This window comes from Colletotrichum graminicola, assembly GCF_000149035.1.
Source record: "Colletotrichum graminicola M1.001 genomic scaffold supercont1.55, whole genome shotgun sequence".
NCBI lineage: Eukaryota > Fungi > Ascomycota > Sordariomycetes > Glomerellales > Glomerellaceae > Colletotrichum > Colletotrichum graminicola.
Genome location: NW_007361059.1, coordinates 231,843 through 258,063, shown reverse-complemented (window position 1 = coordinate 258,063; position 26,221 = coordinate 231,843). Strand labels below are relative to the sequence as shown.

Here is a 26,221-nt window from a genome sequence, read left to right as displayed (position 1 = left end):
GGGCACCGCAGTCATGGATTCAACAAGATGATGGTGTTTAACGTCGTGTCTTTGTTGTCCCAAAGATCAGGCACACAAGAGAAGATGTCGATACTGCAGAACTTGGTTCTAGTACATTATGGAACCCTGCTGTGACCTTTGATGTCGTGTGTCTGCGACAAGGAAAGATGCAGCCAGCCTGAAAGATGGGTTTTGCTTGGAGCCGGGATGCTGCCTTCATCATCAATTGAATCCAAAGACATCTAGAACATTGGTCCGTCCAACACCCGCCAGTGCCTTCCGATGACCTAGCAGAGGAGTCTATCGAACCATTACTGCGCAGCAGCAACCTTCTATTATTTAAGAATGGAAATCTCTCATTCCCTACAGCTACTGGTATTGCCTCACCCTCATCAACCTTTTGGGCTGTTCACTTTCTCGCCTCTAGGAGACACGACTTCGACGCCTCTGCGATTTGACGAGATGGCTGGAAAGCCAACTCCTGACACTGATGGTGTCTTTTCCGAAACCGAGCCTCAAGCGGATATCGTTGTCCAGCTGAAGCACCTAGCCCTGGAACCGCAAACGCAGTACAACGACGAAGTCGTCTCCAGCCCACTTCTGACGGTCCCCCTCATCGATAGGTCACCTCCCTCACAATTCGGCCTCTTTGGCGCCAGCATCTCGGGAGGTGTCACTTCATTGGAAGCAACGCGCCTGTTCCACAACGTCGCATGTCCCTCTAGTGTCTTCATCTGCGGAAGCCAAGGGTCGGGGAAGAGCAACACACTCGCCTGCCTGCTTGAGAATTGCCTCATTCCAAGCCAGCTGGGACAGCTGCCTCATCCCCTGACAGGGATCGTCTTCCATTACGACAGTTTCGTCTCGGACTCTGGCGGTTTGCCATGTGAGGCTGCGTTCATAGCCTCCCACGAGCAAGCTTCAGTCAGAGTCCTCTGTGCTCCCACGAATGTCCGCACAATCCAGGTATCCCTCTTCTAACTTCTCCACAAGGTCTTGCATGGTTCTGATGCTTTTTTTTACAGAAAATCTACAGCGGAATACCAAATGTCACGATCAAGCCCTTGAAGCTGAGCGACGATGACCTCAACACTCGTCGCATGAACGACCTGATGGCCGTCGGGGAAGGCGGCTCTATGCCGCTCTACCTCCACGTAGTCAACCGTATCCTGCGAGATATGCGCATGAAGCAACAGAGAACCGGCCTCGGCTTCAGCTACGCCGAGTTCAGAAGGCTCCTGGGCCGCGAGGACTTGACTCCAGGCCAGCTAAACCCTCTGAACCAGCGTCTTGACACCCTAGAGAGCTTCATGGCGAAGGAGACGCTCGGTTGTGTGAGCGAACCCATTGATTGGCAGCCTAAAGTATCTCCTCTCTCCCCGCTATCAATATCTGGTATTGAGCTAACTATGTGATTTGAAGTCTGGGCAGTTGACAGTTGTTGACCTGTCATGCCCTTGCGTGACTGCGGAGCTGGCTTGCTCCCTCTTCAACATCTGCTTGTCGCTCTTCCTTGAGCAACAGTCCCCTATCGGCCGTGTAGTTGCACTCGACGAGGCACACAAGTACATGAAGGAGTCTGGGGAAAGCCAGGCCTTGACAAACGCACTCCTCGAAACAATCCGGCTCCAGCGTCATCTGGGCGTCCGAGTGCTTATCTCAACGCAAGAACCAACAGTTTCGACGAAACTTCTCGACCTCTGCTCAATGACGGTGGTGCATCGTTTCACCTCCCCCGACTGGTTACGCACTCTTGGCAAGCACCTGGCGGGAATCTCATCCATGTCGGTTACGGTGACGGACGAAGAGGATGAGGTTCAGGCAGTGAGTCCGATTCCTATCGGAGGTAAGGACCCGATGATGGAGGTGTTCAGCATGATTGTTTCGTTGCATACGGGACAAGCTCTGGTTTTTGCACCAAGTGCGGTGCTTGCTCTGCACGGGAAGGGTGTGAGTGAGCCGGCTGTGCTGCAGCGACTGGCCCATCGGGCGCTGAGAGTCATGGTTCGCTCTCGACTCACCAGAGATGGAGGAAGAACTGTGATGGCAATAGGAGACAGCACAACTTGAGGTTCAAGGGTTTCTAGTGCGAATCTCCGTATTATTGGATACAGACACAAACGCAGACGCAGATTCCAGGCCGAAGCCCTAAAAACCCATCGTTTCATGATTCATTATCAGACCCCCGCCATGCCATATCGCCAGATCCCACTCGTACGACCAGTGCAGGATCGTATCGGATTACTGCTAAAAGTTCATGGCCGGCCCCCCGAGGGTATCTTGAGGTGCATTCGCTTGCCCTTCTTCTTGATGCTTTCTCCAACGTTGAGCGGATCTTAGGCATTACTGTTTTAGATGGTGTAAGTTTACCGGCGTGATGGGCTTGCCACCGCTCAGCACGGCCATAATGTTCTCCATGCTCAGCTTCTCAAACCCTTTGTGCGTCTCGACCGTCCCGCCGGCGTTGTGGCATGTCAACATGACCTTGGTCTCGGCAAGCCTCAGCAGCCGCGGATGGGGCCTCGGCTCGTCGGCGTGCACATCCAGCGCGGCGCTCCCAATCCGCCCGGACTCCAGCGCGTCGGCCAGGGCGTTCTCGTCCACGAGGCTCCCCCTCGCGACGTTGACGAACCGCGAGCCGGGCTTGAACCAGGCCAGGGACTCGGCCGTGATCATCTTGCCACCGGCCGGGGTGCACAGTACTACGCAGTCCGAGACCCCGAGCAGCGACTCGAGCGTCTCGTGGAACGTCGCGTCCGATACAGTCTCCATGGCGGCATCCTTGCGAACAATGTCGAAATAGTGCACGTCCATGCGGAATCCGAGGCCGAGTCGCTGGGCGACCTGCTGGCCGATGTTTCCCATCCCGATCAAGCCAAGAACGTGGCCGCGCAAGCTGTGCGAGACGGCTGTGGCGCCAGCGTGGCAGTCCTGGAAGGCTGCGGGGTCGGAGGCGGCGGTCATGCACCACGGGAGGTGGCGAAAGGTTGATATGACGAGGGCGACGGCGAAATCTGCCACTGCCTCGGCGGCCGCGAGACCGGAATTGCAATATATGATTCCTAATGTTGTCAGTCCGATTGATCAACATCATCCTTGAACCTCGCGACACAAGCCGCCGGGAGGAACTCACCCCGTTCTCCGAGAAGTCGCGTGTCGGCCCAGTCGAAGCCCGCACCGGCGCTCGCAAATACCCGACAACTCGCGGGCAGCAGCGGAATCAGCTCGGCGTCCCAGTTGCCCATCTCTCCGCCGGTGCCCCAGAACGGCCGGAACACGGCGGAAAAGTCACCCCACTTGCCGTCCCGGAGCGCCGCGGCGAAGGCGGGGCGCTGGCGCTCGGGCGTCGTGGGTCGGATGATCTCGCACCGCGCCGCGAAGGCGGCGTAGGCATGTGGGTTGTACTTGATTGGGTCGCCGATGTGAAGCACTCTGGGCTTCACGTGCGTGCCGTCTGCGGTTGCCGATGCCGCGACTCCTGCGGTTAAGGCTCCGGCTGTCATGGCCTGGTGAGGACGCGGCGGTGAGGAGCGAGGTGTTTGACATTGCGGTGTTGCGGGTGGATACGGGGTGTTGTGCGGTTCAGCCATTGCGAGTGAGGTTGGGCTGAATAGAATACGAGTTTATGAAAGAGGCTTTCTTCTTTGGGAGAATGGGCCGTTGCAGGGGACGATAGGCAACGGGGCGCGGTCGGATTCAAGAAGAGATGAGAGTTTGACGATATCTGTCACGCCCAGAGATAATGCAAGAGCTCCTATGCGCGCGGCAATTGGGCTCCAATAAGGTTACTAGCAGATGGGGGACCCTGATAACGATCTACCCGGACCTGAGCTTACTAGGGAAGCGATGGGATCCTATTTGAACAGAACATGAACCGATGGATTGGTCGAATTCGAGTTGGACGCCTCGTCCTACGGGAATCTTCCTTAATCTGGGCCTCGGATGGTCACTCCGCTTATCCGACTGGGTGGCGCAATAGAACTCTAGAAGATAGTCGAAGGATGAGGAAGACAGGACAAGATGCTGCGCCAGTCTTTCGAAGCTTGGCAGGACGGTAGGGGCTTGTTGGTGGTTGACAGGGAGCAGCGCGAGAGTGCTACCTACCGGAATTCGCTTCCTATCTTTTTCTTGTAAATTCATGTCCTGGTGATGGAGCTATCATGGCATTGCGTCTTACCCCAGCTTGGGTCTCCGTGCGGAAGATGCATATCTGCAATCAGTGGGCGTCTTCCTGCGATGTGAAGAAGAGCATGTCGCTGCCCCAGAACTCCCAGCAATTGGGCTCCTCGTAACAGTGCCTATACAGGAACCCGAGCCGATGATAACGACGGTCTGATGAGCCAACCAGTTATTACGTGTTGCCCTACTGCAATAATCTACCTTGACAGAACCCAATGGCATTCCGCCGCTGTTAGTCGGGGTTTCCGAAAGAGTCCCTCAGCCGAGGTTGAATAGCAGAAGAATCATGGGTTTTCTTTTTTCTTTTTCAGTGGGTGAGATTTTCTAAGCTGCAGCATATGATGGATTAAAAGGTACGGCTCTAGGGCGTGCGGCGTTCTCAGTTTATGCCTCGAATCTTCATGTCCTTTCTTTTTTTAAGCTACAAAATCGACAACCTCGACTTGGCTTATTTGGCCTTGCCGGTGGGGATGTTGAACAGAACAACCACGTCGCCCTCGTCGAGGCCCTTATCGACGCGGAAGAAGCCCCGTCTCTCGAGCTGGATGATATCGTCCTTCTTGAGCTCGCCGACGCCGGCGTCGCACCACGCCGTCTCCATGGTGGAGGTGTTGGGGTTGAGGACCTGCTCGAGCACGTCGTCCTCCTCGAGCTTGTCCTTGTTGATGAGGTAGTCAAAGTCCCAGAGCTCGGCCTTGACGAGCTTGGTGCCGGCCGTCGAGAGCCAGGTGACCTTCTTGTCCGTCGTCTTGAAGTCGCCCTTGAGGTGGAGCTCGACGGTGAGGTCCGTGATGGGGTCCGTGGCACCGATCTCGCGGGCAAAGGCGTTGCCCCAGCCCATGAGGGTGAACTCCTCGTCCTTCTTGAAGCTCTTGACGTCGGCCTGGTCGAGGATGAGCTCGTTGGAGAAGACGACCTTCTTGGTGCCGACGTCGGGGTTCTTGGGATGCTTGGGCTTGTCCTCGGTGCGCGGTTCGGCGGGGGCCTCGGCGCCGACGACCTTGACCTTGACGGCGTCCTTCTCGAGGATGGCGGTGTGGCGGGGGGCGATGGGGTCGATGACCTTCTTGTTGATGTTCCAGAACGACGCCCAGTCCATGTTGACGACGTTTCGGCTAGGCCCCTGCTTGATGATGAACTCGCGAAGGGCGGGGATGGTCATGCCACGACGGCGCACACCACGAATTGTGGGCATGCGGGGGTCGTCCCAGCCCCAGACGGTGCCCTTCTCGACGATCCTGGCGAGCTTTCTCTTGGAGAGGAAGGTGCGGACGAGGTTGATGCGGCTGAAGTCGTGCATGTAGACCTGGCGCAGCTTCAGGGTGTCGATGAACCACTGGTACAGGGGGTTACGGTCGGTGTACTCGGTGGACCTGAGAGCGTGGGTGACGCCCTCGTGGGAGTCGACAACGGGGCAGGCGAGGTCGTACATGGGGTAGATCTTCCACTTGTCGCCGGTGCGGTGGTGCTTGTTCTCAACGTTGCAGCGGTAGATGACGGGGTCTCTCAGGGCCTTGTTGACGTTGTCGACGGAGATCTTGGCACGGATGCAGTTGTTCAGGCCCTCGGGGGTGCCGTTCTTCATCTCCTCAAAGATACGCAGGTTCTCCTCGACGCTGCGCTCTCTGCACTTGGACGCGATACCCTCGGTGCGCTCGTTACGCATCGTCTCCTGCTCGGTGTCGTCGGCGTAGGCGTGGCCCTCCTTGATGAGGCGAACACAGGTCTCGTAGAGGTAGTCGAAGTAGTCGGAGGTGTAGGAGAGGGCGTCGGGTGTGATGCCCATCATCTTAAGGTCCTCGACAATGGCATCCTGGAACTCCTCGCTCTCCTTGGCGGGGTTGGTGTCATCGAGACGGAGGCGGAGCTTGCCGTTGTAGGCCTCGTGGGCAAAGTAGTCGCTCAGAAGCGCTGCCTTGGCGTGACCGATGTGAAGGTATCCTCTGCGACACGGTTAGAGGCGGGGGTGCTGTTTGCTGTATGACAAACCGTGCAGGCACTCACGAGGGCTCGGGGAGGAAACGTGTGACGACGCCTGCCTCGGCGTTCTGGAGGGAGAGCGAGTAGTTGGCACCCTTCTTACTGGCGGCGACGACCTTGGCCTTGCGCTCAGCATCGGCGGCGTTCGTCTCGGCTTGAATCTCGGGGTGGGTGTTCTCGATAAAGGTGAACCTGGGATCGTGTGGTCAGTGTTCGCACGATACCGGCGGACGAGAGAAGGTGCTCCACGACATACCAACGGGTGAGGTTGGCCATTGTACCCTTGCGGATGAAGCCCATGGCAGCCTTGTTGAGCTTGAGAGTCTGCCAGATCTTGGTCTCGGTCTCGCCCAGCGAGTAGCCCTCGACGAAGGTGCGCAGCGTCAGGTGCTTGTCAAGGGCGCGGAGGTGCGGCTCGATCGACTTGAAGTCGCCGGCCAGGGCGGCGGGAAGGGTTTGGAGCTCCTCGGCCTTCATGATGGCGGTGTTATGATCCGATTACGATGATCAAGAGGTCGGGAGAATACGATGGGCAGGGCAGTCCTGTTGTCTCGTGAGTCAAATGCGCGGAGTGGCTGATATTTCGTGGTGGGGTTAAAATTCATGGAGGGGTAACGCTCGGAGGGGGACTCACCGAGAGCACTCGGCCGGGAAGAGAGGGAGTGACTGTGATTGGTGGCTCAGCGGGCTTGGAGGTCCTTGACCGAGGACGGAGCTTGCTACTTGTTGATTGCGCCGTACAAGAGAGTCTAAAAAGGCTCAAGAAAAAGGGGATGTAAAAGAATACCAATGATCTATTTCAAGGCCCCTTTTAATAGTAAAAACCAAGCATAGCAGGTAATTATGACTCTTCATTCATACCGTACTCTGATGACAGTGGTATGTTGAAGGACTCGAGTACGTACCGTCCACACCGGAACCGGACCGGTCCTCTGATAAGCCATTTTTGATCGATAAGATACGTCTTCTGCCTTGCCTCTCAGGCCACCATCTTTTTTCTGCAGTCTTTGGCTAGAGCTTCACGCGCGACAAATCCGTGAGGCCCAGAGCTTGGTGTTGCACCCTCCAGTTCACGTATACCCGGCCCCGTGATGGCGTCAACAACCCAATGCATGGCCTCGATGGCCCGCCTGAGCCTCTCTGCCTCAGCAAGGCCGACAGCCTCCACGATACCCCGGTTTCTGGTTCCCTCTGTCGCCCAGCCACGATATGCGAGCAACCAAGGGGGCTACAAGAAGACGGAGAAGAAGAAGAAAAAGGTCCCCAAGGACTTTAAGACGTACAACGTCAAGAATTGCCCCCAGTTCTCCCTCTGCGACGCCATGCGGTATGTTCAATATTTTTCCTTTTCCACCTCCGGTTGGGTTTCGCGTTTATACGGAAACCTCCATCCCCCCCCCCCCCCCCCTGAACACTTTACTGATTCGTCATGGCAGCTACCTCCGCGCGTACGAAGTCGGCCGTCCTCCCCAGGCAATCAAATACGAGCTTGCCGTCCACCTCAAGACGCCGCGCAACGGCTCCGTCATCAAGAACCGCATCCGTCTCCCGAACCCCGTCAAGTCTGACATCCGCGTCGGCGTCATCTGCCCCGAGGGCAGCCCGACCGCGCAGCAGGCCCTGCAGGCCGGCGCCGTGGTCGCGGGCGAGGAGTCCGTCTTCGAGGCCATCCGAAACGAGAACATCGTCTTCAACCGCCTTATCTGCCACAGCGACAGCGAGGCCGCGCTCAACAAGGCCGCACTGGGCCGCATCCTCGGTCCCAAGGGCCTGATGCCCAACCGCCGCATGAAGACCATCACCGACAACGTCGTCAGCTCCATCCGCGAGACCATGGGCGCCGACAACTACCGCGAGCGCATGGGCGCCATCCGCATGGCCATCGGCCAGCTCGGTTTCACCCCCAAGATGCTGTCGGCCAACGTCAAGGCCTTTGTAGGCAACATCAAATCCGACATTGCCGAACTCGACACGCCCAAGGAGGTCCACGAGGTTGTGCTGAGTACCTCGCAGGGCCCCGGCTTCAGCTTGAACGGCAACTTTGCCTCTACGGACGAGAAGGTTACGCCGGATCACCTGACCACCGTTATGTAACTTGTATAAGATGAGGGGGGGGGAGAGGACCGAGAGACCAAGAAAAAGATAGGGGGTTGGGATCAAAATGTATTATATACACGTGTATCAGAAAGTGGCATAGCGCTTTAAAACATGTTGGAAAATTGGGTATCATATGCATCGCTACTTTGTTTCTTTGCCGGGTGGGTTTCCTTCCCATCTGTCCGCCATAGCTCGATCAACTGCTCTTGAGAGCCCTGATAGCTTCTGCTTGGGCGTCCAGCAGCCCGTAGAGGCCCAGGTACTTGACTACCCTGGCCTGTCCACTATTCCCCGCCTTTCTCGCCTCCCTCATTGCCGTTCCCAGATCGAGGAGGATGGTGTTTCGGCACCGCGTCATGCGTGCCTCCGTCTTGACGACGAACTGGGCTTCACGCCCGATGGCGTCTGCGAGGGCCTCGATGATGCAGAACTCCTGCGCGAAGCCCGCCAGCTTCGCCGGGCTGCTACCCACCAGGCTTCTTGCGTCGCCTTCCTCCTCGTCCTCCTCGTCGCCCCTATCCGTGTCCCAGTCGTCTTCCTCTTCGTCTTGTGGGGCCTTCCCGGGGAGACTCGTCAGCGCGAGACGCTCCTCCAGCGCGGCCACCCGCTCGTCTAACTCCAGCATCTTCCTCCCGACCTCGATGCCCCGGCGTACCTCCCTCAGTTCACCACTGAGGCCCTGGACCTCCTCCCCCCTCGTCCGCACCCTCCCCTTGATCTCCTCGACAGCCCTCCGGAAACCCAGCATCGCGACACGGACATTCTCGACCCTCTCGTCACCGCCGCGGAGCTCGTTGCCGAGGGACAAGAAGGCGGTGTAGTTGCCGTTGACGAGCTCGAGAAGCTCGGCACTGATGGCGGCGCTGCGGTCGCGCAGCTCGGCCTTCAGGTCGTCAAGGGTTTGATGACGATGCGGCAGTGCGGACAGGTAGCTTGCCGGGTGGAAGTTCGGGGCGAGGAAGTCGGATCGAGGAAGGGCGGCCGGGAAGGGGAGCGGGACGTCTTCGTCGTCATCGCTAGCGGCTGAAGAGGACGAAGAAGAGGGGAGGTGAAAGGCGGCCGTCTGCCGGGTCGGCGATTGGATACCGAGATTGGCCATCTTGATTGTGTATGGGGGTGAGAGTGTGTGTGTCTGGTGGTTCTCGCCGTGGTGGTCGGACGTGGCCTCGGTGGTTGAGTCGACGTAAGGCTTTGGAGCTCGGAGCAAAATGTCAACCCAGCTCAGCTCAGCTGCCAAGGCTTGAGAACCGGAGCCAGTGATTAATTGGATGGGACTTGGTTTCGTGAGGTGCGGCTCGAATGGCACGTTGGTGGTTCCCCTTCCGCAGGCAGCAAAGACTTTATTGGAGGGTAGGATAGGATAGGAGGATAGGACAGGATAGGTATGCAGCTATTTGGTGAGGTCGGATTGGGTTTCGCGGGGGGCTCACTGTGGGAATTAGACATCGGATGGTATCAGTACAGTGGGCGATCCACCACGTTCCCACAGCAGCCGTTCGTTCAGCGGACACGTTGCTGCGCTTTGGCGTAGAGGGGAGTTGAGTCGGCTTTGGATTGGCCAATTTTGAACCCTGTACGGAGCCACACGAGTAGCCTGAGCTATGCCGATAACTACCGTCGACCAGATAATGTACACAGGGTACATGGAGGGTTGCACTTTAAGTCACCACGCAGTGTACGAATAGTGATATAAACTACTGTATTTTGTACCATGTAGGTCATTTCCCCTTCCTCCCACTCCCGCCTGCGGGCCTCCACTTGGATCAGCAAATGTGGGATGAAAGGGCCGATCTGATTGCGCGTAAAGTGGCTTAGGGTTGAGAGATTCAGCGAGCACGAAAAAAGCTTATTACAGTGCCCCATGAGTCCTACCTACAGGACATACTATAGTACCGGTATAAAAGTAGCCGCCGGGGACCAAACCCAACGATTGGTTGTAAAAATGGTGTGTATGTGTGTGTGTGTGTGTGTGTGTGTGTGTGTGTGTGTGTGTGTGTGTGTGTGTGCGATGCCATGCACGGTAATACGGATAGAGTATGGTGGGTTGTGACATCTTATCAAGTACCTCCTGATCTCCCGATGAACTAACCCGAGACGATTGGCCGACTGGCGGTCAGAGATCAATTGGGGCACAGGGCCTGTGGTTACCAGGCCATGCTCACTTTGCTCTCTAGTGTATGGAGTATCCGTACATCATTCATTTACACAATCATGCACGGATTAGGTACCGTTTTTTATCTACCGTAGTTGGTCCTCCAACCCAGTCCGGTTCCATACTCGTGGATACTTATTGCCAAAGATAGGAAGTGCCATAAACGTTTGTTGTAGAAGGTCCCTCGCCGGTGGTGTCCTCGACCCTCGGGAGTGTCTACATGACTCTGTTGATGCCTGCAACAGACATCTCGGCATACGAAATAGGTCATCAGACAAGTAATCAACCTTATTTGCTGATGGTATGGCCATGCTCATATGTACCCGCCAGGCCAGTTGCGACATCGGCCGCCACCAAGGACAAGCCGCTAAAGCGGGATTGAGGCGCATAGCAGTGGATCCCCTGGTGCCGACAGGGCCGATGCAAGGGAAAAGCCGGTCCGAGTGAGTACCAACCTAGTCAGTCACTGAGCAGGTCGAAAGCATGATCCGAAGTCGCAGCTTGGACTGGGGGGCAGGAAACCGGAAAGACACATGGGGGTTGATCGAACGATCCCACGCAGGGCTCGACAGTGTGTTTTTCTGCCCACCCATTGAGTGCTGTGGGTGCCGTGGCCCAGCCATGAGAACAATGACGAGTGTGTGTGTGTGTGTATCCATATCCGTACCCTACGCAGTACGGGGTACAATATGAATATACCACTGATGGTTTGGAACCAGTGGGGACCTGACTGGAGCGTTGTGAGAGTGGGCAAGTACATTGTACACAGTAAGTGACGGAGTGAGTGACAAAGGTCCGGGTTCTCCTAGGTAGTAAGAAAAAAGAAAGGAAAAAAGAAAAAAACCAGCGACTACCGACCCAGGTGAGTGGAGACCCTGCGAGCAAGATAATCTTATCAATCAGATCACAATTGCTTTTGAATCTTCCCTCCCCCTCATTCCCCTCGAGTCCGTCGTGTCCCTCCAATCCCCTCCTCTGCCCTGGCCATTGTTTTCGGTTCCTCTCCGAACCAACAAATCAACCGAGAACTCTACCAGCTCACATCCGTCGCCCCGACTGCCAGAAGAAAGAGAAGCAAAACAGCAATCTCTCCCCCATCAACAACAATTCTTGCCAACACCCTTTTAGGGCATGATCTTTTGGCTATTCTTTTCCTTATCCTTGTACTCATTGCATCTCGAGAATCACTTAGGCACCAATAGCACAACCACTGCGTTGAAGGTTGCTTCCGACATTGCTAGCACTTGGCCACACGCACATCCGTCCTGTCCTGTTAGCTTTGCAATCGTCTTACATTACCTCGGCATCAGCCCATATCGCTCTACCACAAATCTTCATTGCGGATTTCTTGGGCAACATCACTTGCATTGCCGAAATAGAAAGCGAGGAAAGACGCACGTTCCCCCAAAGAAGAAGAACAAGCTGTCTTTGGTGGCGCTTCATCTCATTCCCCTTTCACATATTCTCAAGCCATCTCATCTCGTTCGGTCTAGCCAGCCGAGCGTCCACCTGGGCCGAACCGCCTCCTCGGATTTACCAGCCGGCAAACATCTGCAGCAAGCCTTCTTGCCACCTGTCATTGGCGCATCCCAGCTGTCACCACTGCATCCCACTACCCGCCGGCGAATGAGCGGCCGAACCCCGCCGCCTGTGGAACCACCCTGCTGCTGCTGCCGATACTGCTCGTCTCTTCCATGATGGCCGCCTTGGATGTTTCCACCGATATCTCCTCCTCCTCCTCCTCCTCCTCACACCAACGTAACTCTCCCTCGACCTTCTCCCTCGCCACCTCGCCGTCAGCCACCGACGCTCGTAGCGTTTACAGAGCCACCTCCCGCTCCAACTCTGCCGTTTCTACCCCCGTCTACGCCGCTTCGCCCCCTGCGAGCACCCCCGGCGGCGCACCGACGACAACCCCGAACTGTCCGACAAATGCCTCCCACGCCCCGCATCAGCTTCCTGCCATTCGACCGAACGCTGCGCAACCCATATCCGTCAGGCCGCCCCAGGTCTTGAACAAAATGTCCATGGCTTCCGTCATCAGCCCACCGCCCACTGCCGAGGCCCCCAAGATGTCCATGACCACCAAGGAATGGGTCATCCCTCCCAGGCCAAAGCCCGGCCGTAAGCCCGCCACCGACACCCCGCCCACCAAGCGCAAGGCCCAGAATCGTGCCGCTCAGCGCGCCTTCCGCGAGCGTAGGGCTGCGAGGGTCGGCGAGCTGGAGGAGCAGCTCGACGAAATCCGCGAGACCCACGAAAAAGCCGAGCAGGAACTCAAGGACAGGGTGCACGGCCTGGAAATGGACCTCCAGTCCTTCAAGTCCCGGTGTCTCGTCCTTGAGAACATGCTGGACCGCGAGAGGAAGGATCGCGTCAAGGCCGAGACAGAGCTCGAGGGCCTGAAAAGGCGCTGGAGTGACCAGGCCACAGCCCCGAGGCGCCTGCCATCCCCCCGCCGCCGAGACTCTCAGTTTACCCATCATGAACCCTCCAACCCCTCGGTCGGCCACTCAAACCAGCCCTTTTCCATCTCGCAGATCGTCTCCCCCCAGGACTCAACCCACATGTCAGACTCTCCCGCCCCCTTTGGCTGTGGCTCATGCGGCCCCGACAGTTGCGCCTGCGCCAATGACATTCTTGCCGACACTGTCATAGGCTGCGGCAACTGCACTCTCGGAGGCAGATGCGCGTGCCTTGAAGAGACTATCAAGAGCGCCATCGTCTCGGACCTGAAGAGGGCGCCCTCGCCTTCGGCAGTGGTCTCTGTGGAGAAGCGGCACCGTACCGAGCCGACCCCACCAGACGAGGAGACGGAGATCGACTTTACGGCCATGTTCTCCAAGAAGGCACCTGCTCAGCAGCAGCAGCAGCAGCAGCAGCCGACGACAACCTCTTCCCTCGTTCAGTCTCACTCCCAGCTGCCCTCAATGGCCTTCAAGGATTCCTGCGGGTTCTGCAAGGACGGAAGCTACTGCCTCTGCGCCGACACTGCCATACCCCTCGGCCCCCCCGCTACTACCGACTACGGTCCTCCCCCCGCCTACTCACAACAGACCCAAACCCCTCCCCCGTCAGAGAACGACGCTGTCCCTCCACCCATACCCATGGAGATCGACGCCAACGGTGCCGTCAAGCTCCGGCCCCGTCCTCAGACGACCCAGCCCGTAGCCCCCGTGTCCCGTGGCTGCGGTCCCAAGGGTCCCGGGTCCTGCGCCCAGTGTCTCGCTGATCCCAAATCAGGCCTGTTCTGCCGCGCCCTCTCCGCAAACATCGAGCGCAACGGCGGAAGCTCTGGTGGCGGGTGCTGCGGCGGTGCGGGCGCAAGCGGCGGGTGCTGCAAGTCTGAGTCAGCGCCGCCTCGTCTTCCGACCAAGGGCAAGCTCGGTCTGAGCCTGAGCTGTGCCGAGGCCTACCAAACGTTGTCTAGCCATCGCAACTTTGAAAAAGCTGCCGATGACATTGGCTCGTGGCTGCCCAAGCTCCGCGCAGCACCCAACCCGGGCCAAACACTACCATCATCGTCCCGCCTGCCCATCGAGGTCGAGGCGGCGAGTATCATGAGCGTGCTCAAGGACTTTGACATCCGCTTTGGCAGGGGGCAGTAGACCTCATTTCCAACGAGATATGCTTCATGATCCGGGAACAAGGTGGCGGTATATCAAAAGCCCATGATTTCTCAACAGAAGCGAGGCAGCAACAGCTGGGACGGATGGACTGACGTGCATACGAGTTTAACAAAATGGAAAGAACGGCGTTACAGGTCTCGAACGGAGGATCATTGTCTATTGTTGTTTGTTTTCAATACTACTATCCCCTTGTACCAAAAGGGTAAAATTAGGCCGGGCGCACTACGGGGAGAAGGAGGCTGAATGTCGCTTGATTCACATGGAATTAGCCCAAGCCGGGCCGGGGCCGGTAGCACCCGTGTGAGATTTTGTGTTGCACATGAAAATATACGTTACTGGTCGATTCGCTGCGCCTCTGAACTAGGTAAATAAAACCACAGTGCCTTGTCCGCCCTCGAAGTTATCCATGTCCATTGTTGCAAGCGTGCTTTTTGTTCCATTACAAGTATGTGGGCCAAACCAACAAGGGTATTGTCCAACCTACACACGCCCCTCGCCTCCTGTGCACCACTAGTCGTCATCGTCAAAGAACAGATTCTGTCACAGCACAACACCCAATGTTAATGCAGCTAGCTTCATGGACCCAAAGCCTGTATTTCATATTCTAGTCATGATCTGATGCATAAAAAAGTGGTATATCCTCCATAAAAGCCCACATAACCGCTGCCCTCTATAAAAAAAGCAAAAGAAAAGAAGAAGAAAAAGAAGATATTGGGAAAGGGGGGGAAGAAGCAAACCCTGCCTGCTGCACTATTGCCAAGTCGCAGCGACCTTCTGACCAACCAGGGGTACCGATATATATATGTTCTGTGTATGCGGGTGATGGATGAGAGAACACTGAACCCGCAGATGGTTCCACAAACTCTACCTGTCTCCATCGCAGCGAGACCCGAGCGAAAACAAGGTCGGGGCAAAGTGAAATAAGAATTGAATAAAGTAGGCGGAATAGGTGGAATCAGCCACCTGCCATCTATCCCATGGCGTTGAACTCATTCTGGCGGAGGAACGAAGTGGCAAGCTCGTCGCCGCCCTGTTCTGCTGCCTGGAAAAAGTGAACTGCCACGCACATCAGAGCGGGGTCGCTGCGAACATCTCCGTCTTTGGAGCCTGAATCCTGCCCGGGATGTTGGGAACCAACAGATCCGCTGAGACCGGACGCGCCCGTCGTGCGGTTTCTGTCACCAGCATAGAGCCTGGTGCCAGGGCCGGTCCGTCCAGACGCTCCGGCGTACTTGTCCATGACGGCTTGTTTAAAGACCTCTCTCGGCTTGGAGAGCGGTAAGGTGGTACGCTCCACAAGCTCAGGGTTGGAGAGGTAAAAGATTGCCAGCTCTCGTTGAGCTGTCGGAAGACCCTCCTTCGCCGTGATGGTCCACATCTTGCCTGCCTGTGCCAAGCTGTACGCTGTTGTCACAGGAGGAGGAGAATCGGTTTCTGGCCGTTCCGCATCTTGAACGGGCGTTTCGTTCGTCGTCTTGCGAGTGCTCGTATACACGCACTGGACCTCGTCTGCTACCTCAATCATAGTACGGCACACTTCTTGCTTGAGACCCAAGGCAGCCAGGCCCGTATCCCAGAATGCAGTGCCCTTGTCTGTGTTGTCGAGAATGACTGGGTTGACGAAAGCAGCAATGAATTGTAAGTCACGGAAGAGTGTCTTTGGGCGGATAGACGCGTCTCGGAAAAGTGTCCGCAAAACATTGGTGACAGCGTCAGTGGTAGATGAGATTCCTGAAGCAAGGTTCCGATTCTCGTTAGTACTTTGCCGCATCTGGTGCGGTCCCATGATCGGTGGCGAGGTCAGGGGCGATTGCAGAAGTGTGTGTGAACGTCTGCCTCTGACGTTGTCAATTGCCTCTTCGAGAGGATTAGGGCGACTGTTTCCCGCGGAATCATCGCCTGAGCCGGACATGAATTCTTGCCGGTTCCATCCCAGCCTTGACCTTCGCGAACCATTCGCCAGAGATGCGATGATGAGCTGCTGTAGCTCATACAGAGCATTGAGTTTGGCATAAGGGTTTGGATGGACGCTGAACATGCGGAGCAGGCGTTGGAAAGCCTTCTTGAAAGGGAACTCGGGTGTAGACTCCTTGGGAGTATGTTTGGGTCGGGTGGAAACAGTGTCGCTTGTCGCTGGGCTGTCATTTCCCGGAGCGCTTGCGGTTTCTGTGGTTTCGGAGTTCTTGTCGGTCTCGCCAGCACCTCGCAAGTTGCCAAAGCTCTTCTTCTTTTCAATGACACGCGGTCTCAGCGAGAGTTTACCGGACTTCCCCGCTCTCCGCGCGCGTCTGTCGAGGGCATCTCGCCTATCGATGCACTCTTGACCCAAAGTAGAAAACCAATCGTCGGTTTCCGAACCGCGAGAGAAGACAAGAGTGCCTAGATCGGACAGCAGTAGGCTGACCAACGTCTGGCGCAGCTCGTTGAGGAAACGGGCCTTCTCTTCTGACAGGCGTTGCTGGTGGATTGTCTCGTTGGAGGATGCCGAGGTACCTGGTCTGCCAGTTGACTGGCTTGCTTGAGAGCCCATTGAATGATGTTGAGGGTTTTGGAACACGCTAGACAGGTTCGTCATGCTTGTTGTCGGGGACTGGGCGCGGGACGTTGTCGAGCTCGGTGAGATCGCCGATTGAAACGGCGACCAAAACGTAGAACTGGAGTCGATGGTGTGAACAGGCGACGAGACGCCAAAATAGTCCTGTCCATCTATAATGTCGGACAAGACTGTGCTTGCCCTTGAGAAACGGTAGCTGCCAGAGTCGAACGACTGCTGACTTGAGTTGTGAGCTGACATGCCCCGCAAGTCCCGAACAGAGCTAGGCCGGCCAGTAGACAAGAACCGCCGGTCCGGGTCACTCATGACGCTGGCAGTGTCGTCAAATGGATGGTCTCTGTCGCGAGGACCGTTTCTGCTCGCCTCCAGGTTCCGCCTGTCCCGTTGATACAACTCACTCGACCACAAGACAGGGCCGTCCATGATCGACTCGCCGACTAGCTTTGATATGCAGGTGTCCACTTCACAGCAGAACCTGTGTATGCGTTCCTCTCCGCAGCAAAAGTTTTCGACCCCTGCCTGTTGAAGCCAGCGCGAGGTCTTATCTGCCTGATCGTCGCTCAGCTTATTGGGCCCGCCCTGCTCTTCGGAAGCGGCTAGGAGGTCCATGATCTGTGTCTCTGTGCGATACAGATAACTTGACGCGGGCCCTCGTGAAAGATGGGCGCGATTGCGCTGATATGAGTTGTATCGTCGTGGCATACCCATAGTTTTGAGGGCAGCACAAATATTGCGGCTTTGCTCGTACGGCGCGGAATTGCGAACGTCTGTCACGTACCACATCTTGTCACGGAGAGCGCGCAGACGCTTCATCATGGCGTCGATGAGTCCTTCGTGTCGCTCCTGGCTTTGCTTGAGCCAGACGAGCCATGCATCGTATTCCTCAATGGCGGACGCGCAGCGGCGGATCGAATCTCGTGGTCCTCGGGAGAAAATGTTCAAAAGAATTGCAAAGCCGTTCCGTCGCAAGGACTCAGAGGTAAGGGCGTTGAGTTGTTGCAACGTTTTCCAATAAAGATGCGCCGACACGAAATCGGCTTGCGCTCGAGATTGAGCGGAGGCTGCGGTAAGCATAGCGATAAGCACAGAGGGTGGCTCTGCATCTGCTTCCTCACGCTTTTCCGTCTCCTTGGTGGACGCGCTGTCGTCCTCTTGCAAACTCCCCCATGCAGGAGTCGCCTGCGCTTCGGCGTTGCGTATGCGATAAGGGTTCCTGCTAGGGGTGGACTTTTCAGCCGTGATGATCTTGTTTTTTGATCGATACTTCTTGATGCCAGTGGCCCTGTTGCTGAACTGTGCACGTGCGCCTTCGGGCTCAATACTTGCTGGTATTTCGAAGTCCTGGACGAGCTTCAGGATAGAATCTCTCAGCTGATGGTAGTCCTTGTCCAACTCGGGCTTCTCGTCAATCTCGTCATCGTCAGTATCGCTGGTTGAGGAGTTCTCCTCATCTTCGACCTCTTCGTCTGGGTCATAGGTCATCTGGCTTGACAAACTGTTTCCATCCGCTGAGATGAACAAGACAGCCCATCGTTCAGCACAAGGGTGGCATGAACCCTGAACGACATCCATTCCGACTTGAGCGCCCAGCTCACGGAGAGCGAAACGTAGACGATAACCGTCGTCTTCGTAGTTGGTAAGCCGTCTTTGACTGAGTGGATCCAGAACAGGGGGCGAGTACCGCTGAGGTGAGCCGGTCCTCTGCTCCTCCAAAGTCGTCTCGCGCGACGTTGTAGCGTCGCTGAGGACGGACGATGCACTCGTGCTGAGAATTGATGCTGTATCGAAGTTACTGCGAGATGCTCCCACGGAGATTGGTTGGGAAATCGCCGAAAACCCGGAAATCGAAGGAGCTCCTGATCTTAACCCACCGGACTGGGCCGACATGGGCCGGCGCTCGGGGAACAATGCATTGACCAGTGTGACTAGGTCAGCCGGGCTCACGACCAAATATGGGTGAACCTCAACAGTCTCCCGGAGAGAGGTAATGGAGCGGGCGGGCAGCAGTTTGGCTGGAGGTCTTTGTGATCTGGACCGTTTGAATCGGCTCAGAATGCTGTCCACGTGACCCTGGATCTTGGGCGGAGTCGAGACGGTCCCCTTTTTGTTCCAAGTAATCTCTACGACCAGCTGCTGCGCCCTCATGGCGACTTGTTTGAGAATCTTTTGGCGGCCATACTCGGTGATGTGGTAATCGCCCATGAGACCGTGGCTCTCTGGATGGATGACGACGCCGAGCAGGAAGACGGAGAAAAGCCACTTGTACACAAACCAGTTTCGCGTGCCCTCTACGAGCTTGTTATCCAGCTTCTTTAGTATGGCGTTACCCAGCTCAATGAGACCTTCGGGAATACCGGTCGCATCCTCATCATCGATGATTTCGAAGAGCTCGTTGACGGCTCGGTCATAAAATTCCTCAGCAGCGATACTGTCCTTGGCTGTCCAATCGGCGAGATTGAACCTTGTCCCGTGTTGGTCCTCGGCCTTGTCCAAAAGAAAGGCGCCATCCTCGAGGATCTTCATTAGATACCATTCCATGTTGGACTTCCCGGACCAATCTCGCATGGCGGTCCAGACGTTAAGTACGGAGATCAGCATGGGCTCGCTGCTGGCCTTGGACTCGGTAATTAGTCTCGCTAGCGCCGTTCCCCATATCTCAGTTCGACGTCTGTCTTCGGCGCTATCGGGGCCGGCGGAGTTGGCGAAGCAGGTATGGACCAAAGTTGACAAGGGATCATGCCGCTGGAAGGACAGCAAACGCTCGATAGGATTGGGTGAATGTGCAGGTCCCCGGCTGCTTGGGCCGGCGTGAGCGCGGGCAGTAGGGCGACCGTGGTAGGGCAAAACAGATTCTACAGGCTCCAGCCCCTGGTGGGGTGTGGTAAATGCATTCAGTTCTGTGGGGGTTAGAGAGCACAACCGCGTGGCTAGGTAGTCTGGGTTGGTCCTGATCTGGGTCAGGAAGTTCAGGAAGATTTCTCTGACGGAGGCTGGCAACTCGGAAAGAAAAGGGGTCATGGATCCCAGTAAGCTAGCACCTGAAGTTGACTTTGGGGGTGTGTCGAGGCTTTCCGAAGACGCCAGAGCAGGGGACTGGAGAGAATCCATCTCGGGTTCCAAAAGAGCATAGCGTCGTAGCTCGTCGCAGCTCTTGCGCACATCGTGAATGGCGTTGAAGAGAGAAGCAAAGGTCTTCTTGTCATCGGACCGGAAACAATCAACCAAGTTTTTCCGGGCAATCTCACCGCAGCGGTTCAAGCGGGCAGACAAGGCCGTGGAAATGAGGTTCCTCTGCAGGCGTATCCTCGTGTTTGCGCGCTTGCGCTCCTGATACTTGGATAGTCTAACCAAATGGGCAAGCTCCTCCAGGGTTGTTGTGTCAGGCTCGGGGGCCAAATGAGGGTTCTCGTACAAGGACGGGTCCGGGAGAAGGGACTGAGGGAGCGCGGGCGAGGATGTCTTGTCGGCGGCTGACACGGACGCCGCTTCAGACGAAGGCTCCATTGCGGGCTTGGCCGGCGAGGTGGCAGTGGGTGTAGACGCTTGGGCAATCACGGGCTTCTGGTGCGACCTGGAGGCGGGTCTCCTCGGCATGTCCTCGCTACGGCGGACGGGTGCAGCCTCTGCGCTCCGGGTGGGACTCGGAGATCTCTGGCGACGGGAACGGAAGGAAGGATTGTAAGTCTCGGGAGGAGGCGTCGGTGATGGAGGCTGGTTCGCGTCATCTTTGGGGGCAGCTGTAATGCAACAAGCAGCGGCCGTCAGTAGGTGAAGAACAAGGTAGGAGAGACGAAGGTCGTGGGTAGTATAGCTGCGTGCGACGTACGGACAGACACTATGCGAACTGGCGAGGAAAGGGAGCGCTGCATGGAAATCATAGTGCGACCATAAGTGTGGAGGATGCAAGGCGACCGGGCAGCTACAGCAGCAGCCCTCGTGCAAGCAAAAAGCTGTGCTGTCGCGACCGCTTGATATCGTCGGTTGTGCGCTGGTCACAGTGAATGCCGGGCTGGAGGGTGGATACGATATCTGCTGGAGTGGCGGGGCAGGTTCAGTAATGAGGAAGGGGGGGAGGGGGTAGGGACGGGCGGAATGGAAAGGAGAGGTCGTCGCAATGCCAGTTCCTCATGAAATCGGGCGTGTGTTTTCGTCGGTCGGCGATGTTCAGGTTGGTAAGAAGGAAGTTTTGAAAAGGAGGGAAACAATCAGGAAGCGGACCAGCAAGTCGAAGCCCGGTTGCGGTTGGAGTTTAAGGTAATGCGGGAGGAAGGGACGGTACAAGAAAGGCAAGGGTCGCAAGGCGAGGAAGGAAGGCAAAGGCACAGCAAGCAACAAGGCAAGGAAGGCGAGGCCAGGCTGGCCGGCCCAGGCACGACACGACAACGGACGGGGGCTAGCAGTTGGCAAGAGGCAAGCAAGGTAAGGCAAGGTACGTAGCGTTGGGTACCTGGAGCAACCTGGTGACGGGCAGCAGCGTGGAACCGGCCAGCACCACCACACTGAGGTGAGGGAGCAAGACGTGAGGTAGGTAGTGTGGTAGTGTAGTAACCTACCGGCAGGAGAGACGAGACGAGACCCAAAGGAATGGCTCCACTATCCGACTTGCTGGACCAACCCAACAGCTGGAAAGCAGGGGGTGGGTGGCCCGAAGAGGCCGGAACCAGGACCGACCGGGCAAGAGCAGACCAGCGGTTAAGGAAGGAAAAGGACTGGGCTGCAAGCAACGGGAACGGGGTGAATGCGTGGCAAGCAGGAGCGGCTGGGGAGGGGGCTGATGTTTCCTTCCCTGTTGCTGCGAACCGCTGGCGAATACCTACGTACCTGTCCGTACTTTCTCCCAAGTGCCTACGGATACCTACCTTCATAACGACGAGGCGGGTAGCGTGGGGTAAAGGCTTAGAGGGGAAGAACGGACCTAGACCGAAAGGAGCTAGAAGGAATGAATGGGGCAAGCAAGCCTTTACCACCTGCCACCTCACAAGACAAGACAATGCAATAGCAAAGGAGGAACACCAGGTGGAAGCAACGGGAGGGAAGGCGTAGAAGAGCTGGCTTCTGAGACTGGAATATGCAGAGATTCAAGCAAAAACAGAAGAAATGTTGAACGAGAGGCAAAAAGAAAAAGAAAAAAATAACAGGGGGAAAGAGGCGTTGCCCGCCAACGCCTGCCCGCACTGCTACATCGTACACTAATTTGTAGTGTACTACTACGTAAGGAGGGGGGAGGACCCTACCCTGAAGGGGGGGAAAAAACAATGCGCCGGCCAACGTTCGAATTCCCATTCAACACGTCGAATCCCGGTCCTGGTGTGTGCACCATAATTACCACACCGGTGCCGTTCTAGGCAGTGTGATCTTTTGCTGCCACACAATGCGACCAAGTTGTTGTTCTTGTTGTTTTTGTCTTTTTCGTTTGCCACGCGAACGAATACCGATACCAACGCCAACACCAGCGAGCAACCAACAGCGAATAACCTCGACATCTCTCAACTAGTGCTGCTGTGCTGCTATGAAGGGTCAACAAGTCATCAAACTCCTATTCCATGTTCCCTTCTTCCATGGGTATCCCAACTTGTTCCTCGCAAACCAGATCTGAGCTAGGGTCAACCATGAAAACTGCATGACATTTCCTCTGATTGACTTTGGCATCTTCATCGTCCCTTGCCTCAGCTATCCCCGTCTCCATATTTGTCGCTGCTCTGACTGACATACCGGTAGGTAGACACACATAGAGGCCCGGTTGAGCTGGCCCTTCGTCTTACTGCTTGCTTGTTGCACAACGCGAACCGCCGCCGCCCCTTGATGCATCGTCGCTCTGGCTGCCTCACCATGTCGGACACAGCTGTCACATGAAGGATACGTACTACGCACTCATTCGCCTGCGACACCGGACATGTATGTGTCAAATCAGCCTATTTGCCCTGCAGAGGAAACACCGCCGCCTGGGTCCCGGGTCTGGTGGTCCACGGTCATACATACCTACTACCTACTATACTCCGTACTTACGAGTACGACCCCGCCGCAGCAGACAGACAGACAGACAGACCAGACCTTGTCGACCTTCTTTGCGCCTCAGAGAAGCGGTCTGCAAACATCAGATTCAATGGAAAGCGAATCGGTCATGCCATGTTTGTCCACCTCATCAGCATCCGGGGTACTGCCCCAACAAAGTCGGACAAATCAACGCTCACCGATGGTCCAATAAATGCAAGCAACATCGATACCAGCAATGCAACTTGCCCGGAGCATCGCATCGCATCCACGTGGGGAGGATGGAAGCGGGATTAACAGAAGACTTGTTTCTGCTTCTGGCCGCCTTGATGAGTTGGCATATGCATGGCCTTTTCGGGGGCCTCTCGTCTTACAGGCTCGACCACCCAACGCGCGCCCTCATCGAGACCGACCTGAAGACATGAAATAAAGACTCGAGGAACATTGGATGGGTACCTACCTACCTACCTACTTGAACCACCCTCGGCTCCCAGCTCACTCACGGCCGCTCCGCTACTCCGGCAGAACACCGACATAGTGGACAACCACCCCTGGTCACCCACCATCCAATCTACGTCGTCCACGAGAGCTGGCACGCCATGCCAACACATCACAGGGCCCCAAATAGCACACACCCCCCGGCCCGCCCAACCAGCATCAACCCACACCATCCCGTCTGCTGCCTCAATCATCACCGCGACTGCCTCCCTCACCACCATTTCCGACCCCTGGAGCCAATCGTCGACTACCGAGCCGCTCGCTCTCCTTGCCACCCTCCGTGCAGCAACCTTTACACACACTTGTCAACTGGTCATGTCCACAGAGATGGCCGCCAGACCGAATCCCACACTGCACAACCCCGTCAGTCAGCCTCTCTACCCAGGTATTCGTGTCTCTGGCGTGAGGCATCGTCGTGTGCCAACAATCACTGGTGGCATCGCGTACTCCGTTCCACCCGTTTCGCGCTGTACAGAGGCCTTGGGGATCTTGTACTCGTCCGCCCCAGAAAAGGCACCGCTCTCGTCGCCACCGCATGACCGTCGACGAACAACTTCGGGGGGAGGCGGCTACGTGTGCATAGTTTGTTCCGTCATCTCACAATCTTCGGCACATGACTACGCTTGGTAAGTCTTCCAGCTCCAGCTCGAGGCGCAAGAGGTTCCGCCTCGGCGGTATGCGGCAACTCGCAATGCTCTTTACTCAGAAGCGCCCGTGACAAGGGAACCAACCATTGTTTGTTCTACCTTCCCGCTGGCCCCTTGTATCCCGTTCCGACCGTCAACAATGCCTTTCGGGCCTCTAAAATGGTCTCTACCACGTAGCTGGGTAGTGTAGATCCAGCCACTCCGCGTCGCCAGAGCGGTAGACATTGATCCCGTACCACAGCCGCTCACCCGCCCCCCCTTCCCTGATGATACCAGCCAAGGTACTAAAACATCCCTTCTATTCCGTTTCTGGCCGCCAGCAGATATCTCGCCTTATGCACGTCAAACTCGCCAGTCAATCAAATTTGTCTGTCCTAGCCTCAAATCCCAATTCGCTCTGCCGCCCCTTGTTCATCGTGCGTGCATCCACTCCCATCTCTCGCTCACCAGTTGAGCCCCCAGCCGTCACAGTGCCTGCGCCTCATGTGCTGCGTTCTTGCAGCTCGCTCAGCTTGTTTTACATGTTTTCAGACGGCTTCGTGAGGTCATGGCTATAATTTCCCGCGAGGCTGCAAGGGTATTGCTATTGGGTTCAGATCGTCAACAACCAAGGGTAATGGTTGAATACGGATACGACCTGCATTGAAGACATGGGTAACAATGTCTCTTCTCTTGGCACAAGCATACTCCAAGAGTCGAGCAACTCTTGTGCACATGTGGGTGGGCAGTGCTGACCCTTGAACCATGCAATCGCTTCTCCAACGACAACAAACACTTCGGATCCATTAGCCAACGCTGGCCTCTCTCTTCACGTAGTCATGCCGGATTCCCATTAGCACAGTCTTCTAATGGGTCATCAAGATTAGGGCTGCATATGTCATCGTGGTCTAACCCGCGATCCCGGCGCTAGTGCGCAGGCATAAGCCCAGTTGCTCGCCCCCATCATCATGTCGTGTAACTGTCTGTTGTTCCCTCTGATGAAGCCACTCTGTGATCACTTGCGCCACGTTTCTAGGTCGGTCTGAACAGCATATGGGTTTCCAGCTGGACCATCTCAGTCCCACATCCTGGCGAAGAGTTGATCCACCTCCTGCTCTAGTAGGATAATCGAGTCTCTTCTGTGGCTATGTAAACTATGGACAGAAAGACTCACGTAAGCCTCTTGCAGATGTCGCTTTCCTAACATGTCATCTTCTGGCGAGAAACCCCGGTCTCACTCATGCAATATGTGAGTTTGTGGGGAGCCGGCCTGAAAGGTGGCAAAGCACCTGCTAGTTCTCCTTCATTTGTTTACAGGCTATTCACTGAATATTCTTTGCCTCCCGTTGTTGAAATGTCACGAGGAGGCCGCAGGTAAGCAGAATCAGGCTGTGCCAGATCACACGTTTTGTGCGCTGGCTAGGCCTTATAGCTCCGCTTGGGATTCTCCGAGTATGGCTGATATATGATGGTGCTTCAAGTCCCACGGATAGTAAAGGCCGATGGCGATGCAGGCTCTGAACGTACTCGCCGTTGCGAATACAAGGCGCACAGAATCATATGACACAACGATGTCATTGAAACCCAAGACTCTCCTCATATATGGTTTGTGGCTCTCGACCAGAATCCGAAAGGCATGGCTTCAAAATTCATCTTCAGGGAACAAGGCGCTATGCATCGTGTCTAAGTCGAAGGCAGCGCCTGCTCACATGCTTCACGGTGCTGTGTTTGAACCATGAGTTGGACAACAATCAGACTATAAGATACCTTAGAGAGCCCTTTCAACAAATCTAAGCCAGCTTGAGGTATGCTGCCGTTCTTGGGCAGGAAATCCGAGGTCTCTCACGATGGCTAAACCGGTCCATGCGGTTCTCTGTACATGTAGAGCATAGTACGTCTCTATTTGGGTTTACCCAATCCAGCAGCCCATGGCTGTTGAACGAGATGAGGGCCTTAAGTCTCCCTAGTGCAACGAGACTCTCTAGTCAAGGCTCCTTTCGCAGACGGCTAGCCAAAAAGCGTCACCCATGCCATATCTTTAAGTGTTTATCTGACTTTGCGAAGATTGGGAGAACGGGAGACGCGCTCGCCATGGTGTGTTTGGAGGAGAGAAGCCTCATAGAAAGCATTGTTCATCCACTCTTGCACATGTGACAATGCCGAACTACCATCGGCTAACTCTAAGAAAGGCCATACAAGACCAGTACCCTCTAACTTGGGTTTCGGCTCTGTTCCGGCAGCGCCGTTGGCGAGTATTGATTACCCCTTTTAGACACCGGTCCGAACGACAGAGCTCAACGGGGACAATAGCCCCTGTGCCAGCGCCATTTTTTGGCAGTGTTTAATCAATCGCATAGCTGCCGGGATCAACAATGAGTCTTCTTCTGATTCCAGAGCGTGGATCCAATGATCCAACCCCTTCCTCATCTTCATGTGATGGATTGCCCACCAGGCCATATCGGACTGAACCGAACACTGTGAGCTTATTCCCGCAAGTTTGATTCATCCGCTTCAA

The 26,221-nt window shown here is 56.0% G+C and overlaps 7 protein-coding genes across 7 annotated transcripts; 3 read left to right on the top strand and 4 right to left on the bottom strand.

Moving 5' to 3' along the window:
• Positions 1-462: 462 nt before the first annotated feature.
• Positions 463-2,070, top strand: GLRG_10064 (uncharacterized protein; the record flags this gene model as incomplete). The annotated part of the gene is made up of 3 exons (XM_008100749.1): positions 463-966; positions 1,026-1,334; positions 1,423-2,070. 3 exons carry the CDS (start codon positions 463-465, stop codon positions 2,068-2,070), a joined length of 1,461 nt encoding a protein of 486 aa, XP_008098940.1.
• A 273-nt stretch (positions 2,071-2,343) lies between these two features.
• Positions 2,344-3,590, bottom strand: GLRG_10063 (D-isomer specific 2-hydroxyacid dehydrogenase; the record flags this gene model as incomplete). Its single annotated transcript, XM_008100748.1, has 2 exons — positions 2,344-3,062; positions 3,134-3,590. 2 exons carry the CDS (start codon positions 3,588-3,590, stop codon positions 2,344-2,346), a joined length of 1,176 nt encoding a protein of 391 aa, XP_008098939.1.
• A 1,037-nt stretch (positions 3,591-4,627) lies between these two features.
• GLRG_10062 (glutamyl-tRNA synthetase) lies at positions 4,628-6,636 on the bottom strand (the record flags this gene model as incomplete). Its single annotated transcript, XM_008100747.1, has 3 exons — positions 4,628-6,122; positions 6,184-6,351; positions 6,416-6,636. The coding sequence occupies 3 exons, from the start codon at positions 6,634-6,636 to the stop codon at positions 4,628-4,630; spliced, it is 1,884 nt and encodes a 627-aa protein (XP_008098938.1).
• A 614-nt stretch (positions 6,637-7,250) lies between these two features.
• GLRG_10061 (ribosomal protein L1p/L10e family protein) lies at positions 7,251-8,253 on the top strand (the record flags this gene model as incomplete). The annotated part of the gene is made up of 2 exons (XM_008100746.1): positions 7,251-7,486; positions 7,596-8,253. 2 exons carry the CDS (start codon positions 7,251-7,253, stop codon positions 8,251-8,253), a joined length of 894 nt encoding a protein of 297 aa, XP_008098937.1.
• A 199-nt stretch (positions 8,254-8,452) lies between these two features.
• On the bottom strand, positions 8,453-9,355 carry GLRG_10060 (uncharacterized protein; the record flags this gene model as incomplete). Its single annotated transcript, XM_008100745.1, has 1 exon — positions 8,453-9,355. One exon carries the CDS (start codon positions 9,353-9,355, stop codon positions 8,453-8,455), a length of 903 nt encoding a protein of 300 aa, XP_008098936.1.
• A 2,747-nt stretch (positions 9,356-12,102) lies between these two features.
• GLRG_10059 (bZIP transcription factor) lies at positions 12,103-14,016 on the top strand (the record flags this gene model as incomplete). Its single annotated transcript, XM_008100744.1, has 1 exon — positions 12,103-14,016. The coding sequence occupies one exon, from the start codon at positions 12,103-12,105 to the stop codon at positions 14,014-14,016; it is 1,914 nt and encodes a 637-aa protein (XP_008098935.1).
• A 991-nt stretch (positions 14,017-15,007) lies between these two features.
• GLRG_10058 (uncharacterized protein) lies at positions 15,008-20,469 on the bottom strand (the record flags this gene model as incomplete). Its single annotated transcript, XM_008100743.1, has 2 exons — positions 15,008-20,328; positions 20,418-20,469. The coding sequence occupies 2 exons, from the start codon at positions 20,467-20,469 to the stop codon at positions 15,008-15,010; spliced, it is 5,373 nt and encodes a 1,790-aa protein (XP_008098934.1).
• Positions 20,470-26,221: the final 5,752 nt, after the last annotated feature.